Here is an 18,411-nt window from a genome sequence, read left to right as displayed (position 1 = left end):
AGTGGTTTTGAATCTTGGAGAGGCTGAGATTTAGGGAGGAAATTCCAAGAGGAGAAAGGTAGCAGCAGAGGTTTAGGGAGGGAATTCCAGAGCCTGGTGCCAAGACGGCTGAACGCACGACCGCCAATGGGGGGGTGGGGAGGGCGTGAAGGAAATGGGGGATGCACAAGAGGCCAGAGTTGGAGGAACAGTGTTCTGTGTTGGGCTGGAGGAGGTTAGAGGTAGGGAGGGACGAGGCCATGGAAGGATGTGAACACAAATGAGCATTTTAAAATCGAGGCATTGGTGGACTGGGAGCCAATGTAGATCAGCGAGCCCGGGTGATGGGAGAAAAGTTCTTTGCGTTAGGACACCTGTGGTCACTAGACTGTAATTAGGAATAGGAACTGATTTTTTTTTTCTCCCCCAGTCTTCTGGATCCCAGGGGCATGGAGTTCAATTGTTGTATCCCTACTGCCCCAAATGACAATACCAAACTCAGCACAGAATGCCATGCTTATACTGTAAACAATTTTACAACACCAAGTTATAGTCCAGCAATTTTATTTGGACTATAACTTGGTGTTGTAAAATTGTTTACAATTGTCAACCCCAGTCCATCACCGGCATCTCCACATCATGCTTATACTGGGCAGTAGATGGCAGCACCATAGCAAAGCAAGTCTTAAACAATTTTTCTGTCTCTCCACCTCTTTAAGATGCTCCTTTAAAACCTACCTTCTTAACCAATCCCTGTCCTAATATCTCCTTATGTGGCTTGGTGTGAAATTTTGTTTGAAGACGATCCTGTGAAGCGCCTTGAGATGCTTATTACATTAAAGGTGCTGTATAAATGCAAGTTGTTGGTGCATAGAGCTGGAATAAACAGCAAGGTTCTTTGAATTATAAAGTACATCCCGCAATGTACAGCACTTGCTCCATGGCTGAATTTCTTATCCCTCAGGTCGAGGGTACTTTTTTTGTATTGCTCCACAAGTACGAAGGCGGTAAGGAATTTTGAGGTCTCTGTACATGAAAGGTACAAACAAGAGAACAAAAAATCTAAGGGGGTAGCAAAACAATTGAGGTTTTGAGGAAGATTTTGCAAGTGGGTTGGGAATGCCAGAGCAGGAGTATTGTGATCAGAGCAGGTACTGATGTGTGGAATTGAATTTTGCCACCCTTACTATGGTGGAATTTGAACTTCTGATGTCTGGGTTTATAGTCCAATACCTTAATCACCACACTCATACCCTACAGGCTACAAAGATCTCTAGTTCAATTCCTGGTTTGTACTGCATTTGGTGATCACGACCTGAACCACAGGAGAGGTGACCCTGGGCCAGGGAGGTGAAAAATCAGCTAGGATTCCAACTCCTGATTGTTTCTCAAACAGGGATCATTCCATTCATGTAGGGATGGTGAGTGAGCACAGGGTCAGGCTTGACCTTCACTTCCCTCAGAGTTGAATAGCCTACTAATAACCTATACAGGGAGTAGTGTATAAAGTACAGGGGAGCTGCTGGTACCAATGGGGCTGTGCCTCAATACAAGTTACTACCTACATGAAAGGGGAAAAAAAACTAGGGTGAAAAGTAAAATCCAACTGCATGTATTCTTAAGGATCCCTCCCTGGCCCTAATGTGCTTGTGTTTAGTCTGTTTCCCAAATATTTATTCTCAGTCCACTCCGGATCAGCCTGGAATCAGACACATGTCAAGCTGGGTGATCTATTTGCTTGGCATGAATGAGTCACAGGAAAGGTGAATATATCCAAAATAGGGGAGTTGGGAGTATTTTTTAAAAATCAGTGACTTGAAGCTCATGGGCACACCATGCAGACACAAATGTACGAAATTGAGAAGGGAAAGACCAGCTGGTCCATCAAGCCTGCCCCACACACCACGATGGCAGGAGCATCCTGAGTAGACGCTCCCACCACCACCCCGCAGCCATATAATCTGGGAGAGGCAAGAAAAGACGGCCATAGTGAGCACACTACTGCATGCTTTATAAGTGTGGAATAAAATCAATTGGACTACTTATAAACTGGGGAGGAGAAAGACTGAAGTGAAGGTAAGGGACAAAAATCATGGGGATAAGACCAGTGTTAAAATACATGTATTGTAATGCACAGAGTGGGAAATAAACTGGGGGCACTGCAAGCAATTATTTCACAGGAATGTCTAGACTAACAAACTCAGCTGTCAACTGGACACAGATGGAATATAAACAGATCGGGATATAATATATTTAGGAATAGAAAAGATAGGAGGTGGTGACAATATTGGTAAGAGGGAATTCATGCTGTAGAGAGGGTTGATGTTCCCAAGGAAGGGGAGGGACAGTGTTAATATGGTTGGAGCTCAGTGTTAAAAAGGACATGTTACATTTGTAACAAGTATTGCAGATCTCAATTGTGGGAAGGAGATAGAAGAAATCTGCAATCAGCTTAGAGATGAGTAGAAATGGCAATTATTCTGAGATGGAGAGGGAGGAACAAGGGATGGAATTCCTAAAATGTGTACAAGACGTCTTCCTCAGGCAGGATGTTAGGCCTATAAGGACAGAGGCATTTCTGGATCTGTTGATCGAGACGTCTTCAATAAGTACTTTAGTAAAGAAAAGGATATTGAAGCTGAATCCTGAAATGGTTGAGTGAGATGATATAGATTTTATCCTTCAGAAGTTTTTTTTTTTAGTTAGGCTAAAGCCAGGCCTCACAGGATACATCCTAGGATCCTGAGGGAGGAATTTGTCAAGGGCCTAGAAGTTATATTTTGGACTCTTTGTGTGAGTGTGTGCCAGAAGGCTGGGGAGGGCCAATGTAGTCTTTTTTTTTAAAAAGAGACTGTTAATTTGGGTAATTATAGGCCAGTTAGCTTTACATCTGTGGTAGGGAACATTTTGAAGTCTCTAAAATTACCACATCTCTGGATAAAGAGAAAATAATTAGAAGTAGCCAGCATTGATTTCAAAAAGGGCGATTGAGTTTGACAAACCATATAGAATTCTTGAGGTAACAGACATGGCAATGGGGGAAGTGCAGTGGATGTAGCGTACATGGATTTTAGGAAAGCCTTTGACAAGGTACTGCCTGGGAGATTATTAGAAGATTAAAGGGGCGGATCGCACCAGAGCCAGATTAATTTGTCCTAAGGCACCATCAGAAATGGCGAAGGAGGTGTGTGAGTCCCTCGTCAATATTTTCAATAGTTTGTTGAAAACAGGGGAAGTGCCTGGTGATTGGAGGAATGGGTTAGAATTACAACCTGGAAACTATGGACTTGTGAATTTAACCTCAGTAATGGGGATATTGGCAGAAAGCATCTTTAGGGAAGCTGTTATCTGAAACATTTAAGTTTGATAGTGGGCACTCAACACAGCTGCAGAAAACAGAAGTCATATTTTGGTGAGCTTCATCCAGTTTTTTTCAAAGAATTTACTACAATGGTGGATCGGGGAGATCCAGTAGACAATGTTTACTTGGATTTCCAAAAGGCCTTTGATAAAGTGCCTCATGAGGGACTATGTGCTAAAATTACTTCCCACACTAAGAAGGGTGGTTCAGTGAGATGGATTTGTAAATTGGCTGAAGGACCATAGCGCAAGGTCCTCTCAAATGGAGCTGCTGGTCTGTCACTAGGGGGTGTCCCAAGGTTTGGTTTGTTAATGACCTGGAGCAGGGCATAGGTGGTCAAGTAAGTAAACTTGCAGCTGTCACTAACTTGTGTGTGTTAAAGTCAGGATTTTAGAAGGAAATCAATTACAACTGAATTCAGATACCCTGGGAAAGCAGACCCAAGACTTTTGGGATGGGGGACAGGGGCGGGAGGAGGATGAAAGAGGAGGAATGGCTTAATTACTTAAATTATTACAGGTATCGATAACACGTGGATAGATTGTTTTGAGGTGATGGAGTTGGGTAGAACTAGGGAGAACCACTCATTTAACTTGAAAGTGAGCTTGGATGTGCAGAAGTTTTATTTTTCTCAGGTGATTGGACTTAATCCTTGCAGTCCTTTTGAGAAAGAAAGACTTGCATCTATAAAGTGCCTTTCAGGATGTCCCAAGTGCTTTTGAGGTGTAGTCACTTATGTTTTTGGGGAACGGATTGTGGTGGAGGGAAGGGAAGATTTCAGGTAATGACTTAATGGGTTGGGGTCTCCTCAGCCTTGCCTGCTCACCTTTTTGAGGGGTTGGAGAGGAATTTTTAACACACATTTATGAATTGGCTGTGTGTTTTGTCTGCCTCTCCCAGGAGGTGGGAGGAGAGAGACAGTGGATATAGGCCCAACAAAGAAGTGAGTAATTGTAGCCTGATGGACTTTCAGCGCCCTTTGTCATGGGGACTAGAAGTTAGCTGATCTCGGCTAGGCCAGCACGAGGAGCACCACAATTGCTATGGGAAGCTGAAACATCGGCTAGGGTTCGCTGTCCAATGATTCTGCCGGATGTGAGTTGTTGGATGAGGGAATGGTTGGGTTTGGCTGGGATACCATCAATCCGCTGACTCTCAAGCCTGAGTTTCCAAGTGGGTTTTATTTTATTTTAACCCCAGCAGTGAAGTGAGGCCGATTGGAATGTCTCGGCTTTACCGTCTAGGCTTGCATGTGAAAAATGGGCACTTGGGTGAGGTACTGGAGTGTGACTGTGGAACTACATCACATTGTGGCCCTGTCTGCTTGTTCACGTGGATGTAAAGATCCCATGAACTGCTTTTTGAAGCTGTGTTTCTCCTGGTGTCCTGGCTAACATTAATCACTCAATCATAGGAACAGGAGTAGGCCATTCAGCCCCTCGTGCCTGCTCCGCCATTTGATAAGATCATGGCTGATCTATGATCTAACTCCATATACCTGCCTGTGGCCCATATCCCTTAATACCTTTTTGAGCAAGTATCAATTGCCGTTTGCGGAAGAGAGTTCCAAACTTCTACAACCCTTTGTGTGTAGAAAAGGCTGATCTGTGATTAACTCCATATAAGTGCCTTTGGCCTCTATCCCTTACTACCTTTTGATTGCCAAAGACTGATTAACTGCTCTTTCATCTCAACTTGCTGTTTGTGGGACCTTGCTGTGTGTAAATTGTTTGCCGACATAAAAAAAAACACACTTCAAAAAGCAGTTTGGGGCGTGCTCAAGTTATTAAAGGTGCGATATAAAAGCAACTTTTGTCTCCTGAACTTCAATTGCACCCTTTTTTTTTTCTGTTCCTTCCTCACTTCTTTGTTCAATTCTGCAGGGGTTGATCTTTCACTTAAGTTTCTCAATGATTTTTTTTTTTAAAAAGTGGCACACTTGTTTGTGTGGGGGGGGGGGGGGAGAGTCTCCCTGTGCCTTTAAGTAAGTCTGCCCCCCCCTCCCCTGTGCCTTTAAGTAAGTCTGCCCCCCCCTCCCCTGTGCCTTTAAGTAAGTCTGCCCCCCCCTCCCCTGTGCCTTTAAGTAAGTCTGCCCCCCTCCCTGTGCCTTTAAGTAAGTCTGCCCCCCTCCCTGTGCCTTTAAGTAAGTCTGCCCCCCTCCCTGTGCCTTTAAGTAAGTCTGCCCCCCTCCCTGTGCCTTTAAGTAAGTCTGCCCCCCTCCCTGTGCCTTTAAGTAAGTCTGCCCCCCTCCCTGTGCCTTTAAGTAAGTCTGCCCCCCTCCCTGTGCCTTTAAGTAAGTCTGCCCCCCCCCCCTGTGCCTTTAAGTAAGTCTGCCCCCCCCCCTGTGCCTTTAAGTAAGTCTGCCCCCCCCCCTGTGCCTTTAAGTAAGTCTGCCCCCCTCCCTGTGCCTTTAAGTAAGTCTGCCCCCCTCCCTGTGCCTTTAAGTAAGTCTGCCCCCCTCCCTGTGCCTTTAAGTAAGTCTGCCCCCCCCCTGTGCCTTTAAGTAAGTCTGCCCCCCTCCCTGTGCCTTTAAGTAAGTCTGCCCCCCTCCCTGTGCCTTTAAGTAAGTCTGCCCCCCTCCCTGTGCCTTTAAGTAAGTCTGCCCCCCTCCCTGTGCCTTTAAGTAAGTCTGCCCCCCTCCCTGTGCCTTTAAGTAAGTCTGCCCCCCCCCCTGTGCCTTTAAGTAAGTCTGCCCCCCTCCCTGTGCCTTTAAGTAAGTCTGCCCCCCTCCCTGTGCCTTTAAGTAAGTCTGCCCCCCTCCCTGTGCCTTTAAGTAAGTCTGCCCCCCTCCCTGTGCCTTTAAGTAAGTCTGCCCCCCCCTGTGCCTTTAAGTAAGTCTGCCCCCCTCCCTGTGCCTTTAAGTAAGTCTGCCCCCCTCCCTGTGCCTTTAAGTAAGTCTGCCCCCCTCCCTGTGCCTTTAAGTAAGTCTGCCCCCCTCCCTGTGCCTTTAAGTAAGTCTGCCCCCCCCTGTGCCTTTAAGTAAGTCTGCCCCCCTCCCTGTGCCTTTAAGTAAGTCTGCCCCCCCCCCCCTGTGCCTTTAAGTAAGTCTGCCCCCCTCCCTGTGCCTTTAAGTAAGTCTGCCCCCCCCCCCCCTGTGCCTTTAAGTAAGTCTGCCCCCCCCCCCCCTGTGCCTTTAAGTAAGTCTGCCCCCCTCCCTGTGCCTTTAAGTAAGTCTGCCCCTGGGGTTTGTAGAGGAGGTTCCTCCTTTGATGTGCTTTATGGAGGGGTTTCGGTGCGGGGAGGAGGAGCGTTGCGCCGCTGCGTTGCCTGCGGCTCTGGACTCTGGCACCGGGCCGATGCTGAGGATGTGACGCCGGATGAGGCGGTGAAGTCTCCGCCCTGCGCAGGGTGGACACACACACCCCCCCTCTCTCTCTCTCTCTCTCTATTACAGGGGAGAGAAGCCACCAGGAAACAGTTTGCGAGTTGGAGCCTCTCCTCCTCCTCCCTTCCCATTCAAGCCCCCACAGAAGCAGCCTTAACGCAAGGTCACACTCTCCACTCTGCATCCCTGCTATTCAACCAGGAAGTGCAGCAGCCCCCAGTCTCCACTTCCACCACCTCCCACCTCCCAAAGCAACGAGCGATGTCTGAACCCAGCCCGTTCCACACACCCCGCTGCCTGGCAGCAGCCGCCTCTCCAGCTGGCAAAGCCAAGCTCACCCATCCTGGGAAGGCGATTTTGGCAGGTGAGTTACATCGGGGTTATGTAGACTGGGTGAATGCAAAAATTTTTATATATATATATATAATCGGTGTAATTTACTGTACTGTAAATTGCATTTTCTGTGTCTGTGTGGAGAGATGATGTGGAGATGCCGGTGATGGACTGGGGTTGACAATTGTAAACAATTTTACAACACCAAGTTATAGTCCAGCAATTTTATTTTAAATTCACAAGCTTTCGGAGATTTTCTCCTTCCTCAGGTAAATGTTTTTACCTGAGGAAGGAGAAACATTTACCTGAGGAAGGAGAAAATCTCCGAAAGCTTGTGAATTTAAAATAAAATTGCTGGACTATAACTTGGTGTTGTAAAATTGTTTACAATTGTGTGGAGAGAGAGAGAGAATATGCAACGTGAGTTAAATATTGATGCTAAACTGGTGCTGTGTATTTAAATAAACTTCAGTCTGTGGATAGAGTTCATCACCATCACAAAGGGACAAAGTCCAGGGGATAAAAGAATTTCTCAGCTAATAATCATCATTTTTATATATATTTTTGTGTGTCTGTGCGCGCGCCAGATCATTGAAGTGAAATAGAATTCTCCCCCACCCCCGCACATTTTTGTGTTATGTTATTTAATTATAGTCATTAGTTTTTTAAAAAAAAAATCATGATGTTCAGATGTTGGGATTCTCTCAGTGCAGCTGGCATTCACAGTCTGGGTTTTGTGTTGTTGCTGTTTGACTTTTTGGCCCTGTTTTAAACTGTTGATCAGGACCTGTTCCAGTTTCCAAGAGGGAAAGGATTTTTGTGAAAGGTGCCACTTGCAATGGGGAGTGGGTTGAGAATTCCCTGGGGGAGGGGGGAGTAACTTTATCTGTGTGTCTCTGTGCGAGCCTTTATTCAGCGATACTTTCATCCTTATCCTCTTTCTCTCTTTCCCCCCCCCCCCCCCCCAATTTTCTTCCCTCTTTTCTCCATGACATTGAGTTTTGCGGAGCTACAATTCCACTCACTTATGCCACCCTCTGCTTATCTTGTCCGTTGTAAACAATTTTACAACGCCAAGTTATAGTCCAACGATTTTATTTTTAATCCCACAAGCTTTCGGGGGCTTTCCCCTTCCTCAGGCGGTGTGGAAAGGGAAAGGTGAGGAAGGGGAAAGCCCCCGAAAGCTTGTGGGATTAAAAATAAAATCGTTGGACTATAACTTGGTGTTGTAAAATTGTTTACAATTGTTAACCCCAATCCATCACCGGCATCTCCACATCATATCTTATCCGTGACCAGTGTGGCTTTAGTAAACAATTTTACAACACCAAGTTATAGTCCAGCAATTTTATTTTAAATTCACAAGCTTTCGGAGGCTACCTCCTTCCTCAGGTGAAGGAGGTAGCCTCCGAAAGCTTGTGAATTTAAAATAAAATTGCTGGACTATAACTTGGTGTTGTAAAATTGTTTACAATTGTCAACCCCAGTCCATCACCGGCATCTCCACAGTGTGGCTTTAGACAGTGAGTCTCCCGCTCCAGCAACGCCTCTGATTTAAAAGTCTCATCCTTGTGTTCAAATCCCTCCATACCCTCACCCATCCCTGTTTCTGTAACCTCCTCTAGCCCTACAACCCTCAGATCTCTGCATTCCTCCAATTCTGGCCTCTTGCGCATTCGTTATCTCCTTCGCTCCATCATTGGCGGCCGTGCCTTCAGCCTTCTACCCCCTAAGCTCTCAAATTCTCTCCCTAAACCTCTTTCCCCCCCCCCCCTCTCTATCTCCTTTTTAAGATGCCTTAAAACTCAACTTTGACCAAACTTTTGGTCACTTGACCTTATATCTCCTTATGTGTCAAATTTTGTCTGATAACACTCCTGTAAAGCGCGTTGGCACGTTTTACTACGTTAAGGGTGCTATATAACTGTAAGTTGTTATGGGTGTCAAGGGCAGTTTGACCATGATCTTAACCCCACTTGACACCCACAAGAATCCAGAGTCACTGGACAGTGATCAGGAACAGGAATCCCATCTGATTTGCACCCCCATCTAGCCCAGGGGTGCTGAGGCCACTTGTGACATTCTCCCCCGCCCCAGTTGAAATCAGTTAACTCAGCACAGACCAGAGGATAGTTGAAAAATATCATGCCTTTCAAAATATACTAGCTGTCAGTTTATTTGAGACCAGCATTGAAGGCCAGAGCCCAGACTAAGCTGAAGGAGGAGAGTGAAGAGCTGCCCTGAGCTGAACTGTCTCAGTGGAGACATTCTTTGAGTTCAGAGTCTACCAACATTAATAAAACAGATTGTCTGTCTGGTCATTATCACATTGCTGTTTGTGGGATCTTGCTGTGTGCAAATTGGCTGCCACATTTCCTACATTACAACAGTGACTACACTTCAAAAGTACTTCACTGGCTGAAAAGCGTTTTGGGATGACCTGGGGTTGTGAAAGGTGCTATATAAATGCAATTGTTTCTTTATATACTGTGATGATTCCTGGCTTATAAAAGGCTGTACCACACTCCAGTGAGGGAATGTACATTAACAGTTTCTATGAACCACCTTTGCAAAGTCCTAATTCTGAGATATCATTGCATTTATATTAATTACAGATCATTGTTTCAAGATGAGGGAATTGAAAAGTGAAGTGTTCCCACTGATGGGTTTGACTTGTATTCATATGTTGGGACTACTCCAGTTTCCAGTAAATTGGTTATTTATGACCGATCCTAGTGACCGGAGTGTACAGTTGGTGGCCACATTCGTGAAGGATTCCTTCCTCACTCGCTCCCCTTTAACCCTGAAGCCGTTCAATACCAATTACATGACATAGAATTTACAGCACAGAAACAGGCCATTCAGCCCAACTGCTCCATGTCGGTGTTTATGCTCCACATGAGCTTCCTCCCACCCCTCTTCATCTAACCCTATCAACATAACCTTCTATTCCTTTCTCCCTCATGTGTTGATCTAGCTTCCCCTTAAATGCATGTTATTTGCCTCAACTACTCCTTGTGGTAGCAAGTTCCACATTCTAACCACTCTCTGGGTAAAGAAGTTTCTCCTGAATTCCCTAGTGGATTTATTAATGACCATTGTATATTTATGGCCCCTAGTTTTGGTCTCCCCCCATAAGTGGAAACATCTTATCTACCTCTACCCTATCAAACCCTTTCATAATCTTAGTCCTCTATCAGATCAGCCTTCTCTTTTCTAGAGAGAAGAGCCTCAGCCTGTTCAATCTTTCCTAATAGATATCACCTCTCAGTTCTGGTATCATCCTTGTGAATCTTTTTTGCACCTTCTCCAGTTCCTCAATATCCTTTTTATAATATAGAGACCAGAAACGTGTACAATTGTGTTTGACCAATTGTACTTCTCCAGTGGCCGTGAGATGAGGTGCCTGGTGTGTGTTGTACTTTTATATTCAGACCCGTGTATTCACTGAGCAGAGCGCTGGAGGAGCCAGAACACAGGGTTTGCTGAATTATGTCATGATGCAAATTAGCATTCATTCTTAAAGAAACTGCAGTGGTTGGCAGGCCAGCTGTATGGTATTGGTGCCTTGCTATCCAGGAGTTTATATTGACCTAATAATAAACCGTAGCCTGTTATCATTACCGGTAACAATCTTTTATTTTGTTCATCTCCTCACCCCCTCCAATCCTCTCCCCTCTCCTGGAGGTGTTGCCAGGTGCTGGGGCTGCAGTTCCACTGGCAGCTTTCTGGTGCGCTTTCCCGAGTTGCCATTCTCCGCGTGAGTGTCTAGACAGTGAACATCAGCAAGTGACCTGACCTATTGGGAGCGTCACCTGATCCTGTACTCAACTGACGCCTAGGCAGATGTCCTTCCAACAGGCGAGGGGTCATCGGACGATTATCGGGAGCAGGAGCTCTAGCTGATTTAACGAAAGAAAAAAGAAAGGACTTGCATTTATATAGCGCCTTTCACGACCTCGGGATGTCCCAAAGCACTTTACAGCCAATGAAGTACTTTTCTGAAGTGTAGTCACTGTTGTAATGGAAACATGGCAGCCAATTTACACACAGCAAGATCCCACAAACCGCAATAAGATAATGACCAGGGAATTTGTTTGTGATGTTGGTTGAGGGATAATTATTGGCCAGGACGCTGGGAGAACTCCCCTGCTCTTCTTTGAATAGTGCCATGGGATCTTTTACATCCACCTGAGCGGGCAGACCAGGCCTCGGTTCAAAGTCTCATCCAAAAGTCGGCACCTCCGACAGTGCGGCACTCCCTCAGTGCTGTACTGAAGTACCAACCTAGATTATGTGCTTCAGTCTCTCGAGTGGGGCTTGAACCCATGATCTTCTGACTCTGAGGCGAGAGTGCTGCCCACTGAGTCAGGGCTAATGCCTCCAGGAGAGGAGGCCAGAAAAATTAAAGGGGGAAAAATTGTTTCTCCACTCTGCCTAATAAAAAGCACGGACAACAACAAAATATGATGAATAAATGAGGGAAGTGTCTTAAAACAAAAAAAAAGGCTGTTAAACTGCCCAATATTGGTGTTTACTTACCATATGCAGTTTTGACAAAGATTTACCTGTTTATAGTCAGCTTGGCTCAGTTGGTAGCACTCTCGCCTCTTGAGTTAGATGGCAGTGGGCTCAAGACCCACTCGAGCACAAAATATACTGACGCTCCAGTGCAGTACCGAGGAAGTGCTGCACTGTCGGAGGTGCCGTCTTTTAGATCGGGCGTTAAGCCGAAACCCATTCTCTCTGTTCAGGTGGATGTAAAAAAAAAAATCCCATGGCACTGCTCAAAGAAGAGCGGAGAGTTCTACGATATACCAGCTAACGTTCTTTATTTGATCTGTTAGTGGCTATTTTGTACCGACGCTCCTTTCACGGCTCACCCACAAGTGGAAACAGTCTCTCCACATCCATGAATCCCTTTCATAATTTCGAAGTCCTCGATCACGTCTCCTCTTAGTCTTCTTTCCAGAGAAAAGACCCCATCGTGCTCAATCTTACCGGAATTGAGAGGATGCAACTATCAGGAAACATCCTTGTTAATATTTACTGCACTTTCTCCAGTGCTTCAATATTTTTTTTTTGTAGTATGGAGACCAGAACTGTACACAGTTCTCCCGATATGGCCTAACCAAGTTCTATATAAATTTAACATTACCTTCCTGCTTCCTCTAGAAATGAATCCCAATCCCACAAACAGCAATGAAATAAATGACCAGATAATGTTTTTCATTGATGTTAGTTGAGGGTATAAATATTGGCCCAGGATACCGGGAGAAAGAACTTGCATTTATATAGCACCTTGCACATCCTCAGGACGCACCAAAGCATTTTATAGCCAATGAAGTACTTTTGAAGTGTAGTCACTGTTGTAGGAAATACAGGAGCTAATTTGTGCACAGCAAGCTCCCACAAACAGCAATGAGATCATGACCTCAGTCTGTTTTAGTGAATGTTGGTTGAGGGATAAATATTGGCCCAGGACACCTGGGAGAACTCCTCTGCTCTTCTTCAAAATATTGCAGTGGGATCTTTTACATCCACCTGAGAGGGCAGATGGGGCCTCGGTTTAGCGTCTCACCTGAAAGACGGCACCTCCGACAGTGTAGCACTCTCTCAGTACTGCACTGGAGTGTCAACCTGGATTACGTGCTCAAGTCTCTGGAGTGGGACTTGAAGCCACGACCTTCTGCCTCAGAGGTAAGAGTGCTACCAGCTAAGCCACATCTGACGCCTTTGCCCTTCTTCAAAAACTGCTATAGGATCTTTTACGTTCAGCGGAGAGGGCAGGCGGGGCCTCAGTTTAACAACTCATCTCCAAGACGGCGCCTCCGACAATCCAGCAAGTGTTTGTCCACTAATCACAGTGTGTTTCAAGGCCTCGGTGTTTGAGTTATCACAGTGGCCATGCCTTCCTCCAATGCCGCTGTGATCTCGACTGAGCTTCTGGAGTGCGAGCACCATGTCAGCATTGGGGTGATGTTGGATCGTTCCAGCCTGTGCTCAACAGCCCATTCTCGTTCTGTCGACGAAAATGAGAGAAAGGCAGGAACAGGGGATTGGGGGTTGGGCTGGAGAAGGCACTTCTGCGTCACTATAGAGTGATCATAATTAGCCAGGTGATCGCGGAGATTTGTGTGCAGCAAAGAGCTTCTGCCAAAAAGCTAAAACTCAAACCTAACCAGATATGTCACAGTGCAGGAAGGTGATGTTCTGACCAGATCAGTCCGTTATTGTGTTTGACACAGGATCCCAAAGGTGCAAGTTTCGGACTAAAATGTTTCAGCTTTTTCAAACTTAATGTTGAAGATACAGCGGGGTAGAGTTTCCACTTTGGGCCCAATCGGGGAAATCGCACCCAAAATGCACTTGAAATTGCTCTCATTAGGTTACACTTCAAGTTTCCGCTAAAATTCATTTGTCTAATCACAAGTAAAACCTTCCATGGACCAGCGCAATCGGGCAGCGTAATCGAACGTAATCTTTTTCTTTCCATTAAAAAAGTATTGAGTGGTAAACCTGGTGCAGTTTTGTTAATACAGCTGCAGATGGGTTTATCGCCAAAAATAAGCATTTTTAATAAGGGTGTCCAGTCCTCCTCCAGTGTATAACATGATTTAAACTCACTGAAAACAACTTAAATGGTTTAGTATAGTTTTTTTTAATAGTTTCAATGGTGTACACCAATCAGTTTCTTAGTAAATTAAATATTTTGATATGAAGAAACTTTTAGTGCCTGCGCGCCTCTGAAAATGAGTTCAATTTGAAGAGCTTTCCTGAACCAGCGCAATCGGTGGACTCTCGCAACGTCGACCTGGTCAGTTTCGGGCGGATTGAATCTTGAACCAGCGGAAAAGATCGCGGAAAACACGAGCGTAAGTGGTTTCGGGCGTAACTCACTCACGTTTAAAATTCCCCCTCGATCTTTGCTCTGGTTCGGCCGATCCCGCTCGGTTTACACTGGTGTTACTGGCGGAAACTCAACCCCGGTGCCCGCAACTTGGGCTTGTCTTGTCAGGCTGTCGATCTCTCAACAAGAGTTGCCGGATGTTAAACGGGATTTACGGAACTGTTGAGGGAGGATAATCAGTAATCAAAACTCCTGTGCAATTTAATGTTAATAACAGGTGTGACACAGGTAGATCTAATGGACGCTGCCCTGTTCCCATTCATTTCATTTCACTGCTTCTTGGTGTTCACTCGCCAATTAAAAGAATGTAGAAAAGGAATTTCTGCATTTATATAGAGCTAATTCACACCATCAACAAGGGAAGGAATGAAAGGACAAAACAACAACTTGCATTTATATAGTGCTTTTTAACATAGTAAAACGTCCCAAAGTGCTCCACAGGAGTAATCAGACAAAAATTGACGCTGAGCCAAAGGAGGAGACATTAGGACAGGTGACCAAAGAGGTAGGTTTTAAGCAGGGCCTTAAAGAAGGAGAGACAAGTGGAGAGGGGGCAGAGGCTTGGAGATGGAATTCCAGAGCTTAGGGCCTAGACGGCTGAAGGCACGGCCGCCATTGGTGAGGCAAAGGAGATCGGAGATGCACAAGAGGCCAGAATTGGAGGAAAGCGCAGACATCTTGGAGGGTTGTAGGGCTGGAGGAGGTTAGAGACAGAGGGAGGGGCGAGGTCATGGAGGGATGTGAAAACAAGGATGAGAATTTTAAAATCGAGGCGTTGGTGGACCGGGAGCCAGTGTAGGTCAGCGAGCCCGGGTGATGGGTGAATGGGACTTGGTGCGAGTTAGGATACAAACCACCTTAAAGTATCTGTCAAAATAAATGATACAGCAACTGAATCGGGAAAAGCAACGTCATGGGAAATGGTGATAGGATCAGAACCACTCTGCAGTCTGCGAGAAGATATATTTCTGTTGCTGTTGATGTAATTTCAGATAAGCTATGGACAATCCAGCCACCGTAATATCACAGTGTTCTCTACAGTTCGTTATTGCAAAGAACTGATATTCCTGTCAAACATGTGCAGGGGATGATTGTGATAATCTTGAATGACTGAATCTTTCCCTCATACTCTAATACAGTGATGGTCATAATCTGCCTGGGGCCTGTAGACAGCCTGCGCCTCTCCTTCTCGTAAATCTGCTGCTCCGTGTATGTTTGAGCCTCCATTCGTGGCCTGACTGGCTTGTATATGTTGATTTGAGCTGTGATTCAGTGCTGTTCTTACTCCCTTTTTCCGCATGTTCAGCGACAGAAGACAAGGGAATGCTATTAGGAGATAGGGTTGTCCTAGCTTTTGTACGGCTAGTGGAAGGGGCCTGTAATCAGTAGAACAGTTTCAAAGAACTATCAGTTCTGTAGTTTTCTTGATCCTATATGCTGATGGGGTTAGATGAATAGGAGTGGGAGGAGACCATTTATGTGCAGCATAAATGCCGGCATTGACCTGTTGGGCCGAATGGCCTGTTTCTCTGCTGCAGACTATTATGTCATTCTATAGTTTCATTGACTCGGCAACTGCCCAAATGAGATGATTCAAACCAGGAGTTCACTGGGTGAGGAATTCCAGGTGAAGGTGAAATTCCCATCACTCTGTGAGGCAGTGTGTTCCACCATTCCTGAGAGCAGCCATCAAGCAAGGTAATGAGAGGTACATGGACCTAGATTTTAAAAACATTTCTTTGACTAGAGCACAGCTGTTCAACTTGTATCGCATTGGTAGACACAGTGCAGGTGAACAGTTCAAGTCAATTTTTTTTTTGAGTTGTGTTTCTGAATGTGAAGAAAATCATTGAAGGTGGAGATCACACGAGGCTCGCCAACAATATCACGAGGGTTCCCTTTTCCAGCTGACATTATTATCAAAGTACAATTACTGAAACAACGAACTTCCATTTTATATAACTTCTCCGGAGGTCCCAAAGCACTTCACAGCCAACAAAGTATTTTTCCAAGCCAAGCCAAGGAAGGAGACATTAGGAGTTGAAAGCTTGCAAAGAGGGGTTTTTTTTTGAGGTGTGGGGAGGGGCTTGGGAAGGAATTCCAGACCGTCGGGCCTAGACGGCTGTAAACGGTGGGGGAAGGGAGTAGGGGATGCGTAAGCGGCCAGAGTTGGAGGAACATGGAGTTCTTGGAGGCTCGTAGGGCTGGAGGACGTTACAGAGATCGGGAGGGGTGAGGCCATGGAGGGGTTTAAACATGAGGATGGGAATTTTAAATTTGAGGTGATGGGGAATTGGGAGCCAATATAGGTCAGTGAGCAACGGGGTGATGAGTGAGCGAGACTTGGTGTGAGTTTTGGGGGAGCTGAAGCTTATGGAGGGTGGAAGATGGGAGGCTGGCCAGGAGAGCATTGAAATAGTTGAGCCTGGAGGTAACAGAAGCATAGATGAGAGTTTCAGCAGCAGGCGGGTTGGAAGGACTTGCTCCCAGAATCTCTACAGCCTGTGTGTTTGTTTAATTACAGTTGTTCAACAGAAGACCTGATACACTGAGCAGCAGTCTTGGTTTAATTAACAGAGTTAACAGATTGTGCTACAGGTCAGATAATACATTCTTGACTCAGCATGAGGCCCAATCCAGCAGGATGAGCCTGCATTGTTACTGTAAAACTCTGCTGCCCGCATCCTAACTCTCACCAAGTCCTGTTCACCCATCACCCCTGTGCTCACTGACCTACATTGGTTCCCGGTCCGGGAATGCCTCGAATTTAAAATCCTCATCCTTGTTTTCAAATCCGTCCATAGCCTCGCCCCTCCCTAACCCTGTAACCTCCTACAACCCTCCGAGAACTCTGTGCTTCTCCGATTCTGGCCTCTTGCGCATCTTCGATTTTCATCGCTCCACCATCGGTGGCCGTGCCTTCAGCTGTCCAGGTCCTAAGCTCTGGAATTCCATCCCTAAACTCTCCGCGCCTCGACCTCTCTCTCCTCCTTTAATACGTAGGAAGATAGGAATAGGAGTCAGCCATTCAGCCCATCGAGCCTGTTCCATCATTCAGTTATAAACAATTTTACAACACCAAGTTATAGTCCAGCAATTTTATTTTAAATTCACAAGCTTTCGGAGATTTTCTCCTTCCTCAGGCAAATGTTGGAAGGAGAAAATCTCCGAAAGCTTGTGAATTTAAAATAAAATTGCTGGACTATAACTTGGTGTTGTAAAATTGTTTACAATTGTCAACCCCAGTCCATCACCGGCATCTCCACATCATCATTCAGTTAGACCATAGCTGATCTGTAAGTTAACTCCATCTACCCTCTTTGGTTCCGTAACCTTTAATACCCTTACCTAACAAAAATCTATGAATTTCTGTTTTGAAATTTTCAATTGACCCCCTAGGTTCAACAGCTTTTTGACCAAACTTTTGGTCACCGGATCTAATACCTCTTTATATGGCTCGGAGTCAACTTTTGTTTGATAATCGCTTCTGTGAAGCTCCTTGGGACATTTTACTATGTTAAAGGTGCTGTATAAAATGCACATTGTTGTTATCACAGCTAGTTAAAGGGGGATTGAAGGTCCTGTTTAGCAAGACCAGTTAATTATTAACCTTTTTTACTTCCAAATTGAACAGTAGCTTTAAGTGATTAGCAGTGACAGCAATGTCTCACCTATAGTTTGTTTGTTATATTTATTCTCAGGATGTGGCAATAACCTATTTACAATCCTTATTCACTGTGTGACAGTAATATGAAGCACAACAATTAGCTAATACTATATTATGTCAAATATAGTTTATATAAATATAATGGGTCAATTCCTCTTTGTAAGAATGTCTCCAGATTGCATTTTGGAGTCTCTGTAGATTCGAGGAACGGTGGCACCGTGAATTAATTTGGTTTTCTTAGAAAACTTAATGTAACGGATTTTATCCATCAAACTGGGAACGAAACAGAACCTTTCATTCTGAGACGGGAAACAAAACATTGTGTCTTTAGATTGTGTTTTTTCAGTGAACACACATGGTTGAAAGGGCGATTAGAATACAATGGAAGAAAGAGATTCTGATATCAGCGCTGATGTTGGGGAGAAAGTTGACAGCAAGGTCCTGCATCTCCCGACCATGCGAGCTGAGGACAAGCCACTGGCAGCAATGAGGTGCCTGCATTTAGTTAGGTAGGGAGCAGAAGCAGGAGCGTGTCACAGAGGTGCCCAGCAAAGGAGAGATGTTAAGAGGAGGGTGGAATAGTTGACTGTTGAAGGTGGCAAAGACAAAACAAAGAACGAACTTGCATTTCTATAGCGCCTTTCACAACCTCAGGATGTCCCAAAGCGCTTTACAGCCAATGAAATACTTTTGAAGTACAGTCACTGTTGTAATGTAGGAAACACGGCAGCCAATTTGTGTACCGCAAGATCCCACAAACAGTAATGTGATAATGACCAGATCATAATGATGTTGGTTGGGGGATAAATATCGGCCAGGACAACTCTTCCCTCCTC

General features: G+C 45.3%; 1 protein-coding gene across 1 annotated transcript in view; it reads left to right on the top strand.

The window, feature by feature from the left end:
* Nucleotides 1-6,667: 6,667 nt before the first annotated feature.
* The window catches only part of LOC137342408 (tricarboxylate transport protein B, mitochondrial), an 81,463-nt gene continuing 69,719 nt past the window's right edge, over nucleotides 6,668-18,411 (top strand). The window contains exon 1 of the mRNA XM_068006336.1: nucleotides 6,668-7,029. Coding sequence (XP_067862437.1) covers nucleotides 6,927-7,029 — 103 coding nt within the window. The 5' untranslated portion in view covers nucleotides 6,668-6,926. The remainder of the gene's footprint in view (nucleotides 7,030-18,411) is intronic.

The sequence above is a fragment of the Heptranchias perlo genome, chromosome 25, assembly GCF_035084215.1.
Source record: "Heptranchias perlo isolate sHepPer1 chromosome 25, sHepPer1.hap1, whole genome shotgun sequence".
NCBI lineage: Eukaryota > Metazoa > Chordata > Chondrichthyes > Hexanchiformes > Hexanchidae > Heptranchias > Heptranchias perlo.
The sequence above is the reverse complement of the archived record's forward strand: the minus strand, read 5'-3'. Positions and strand labels throughout refer to the sequence as shown.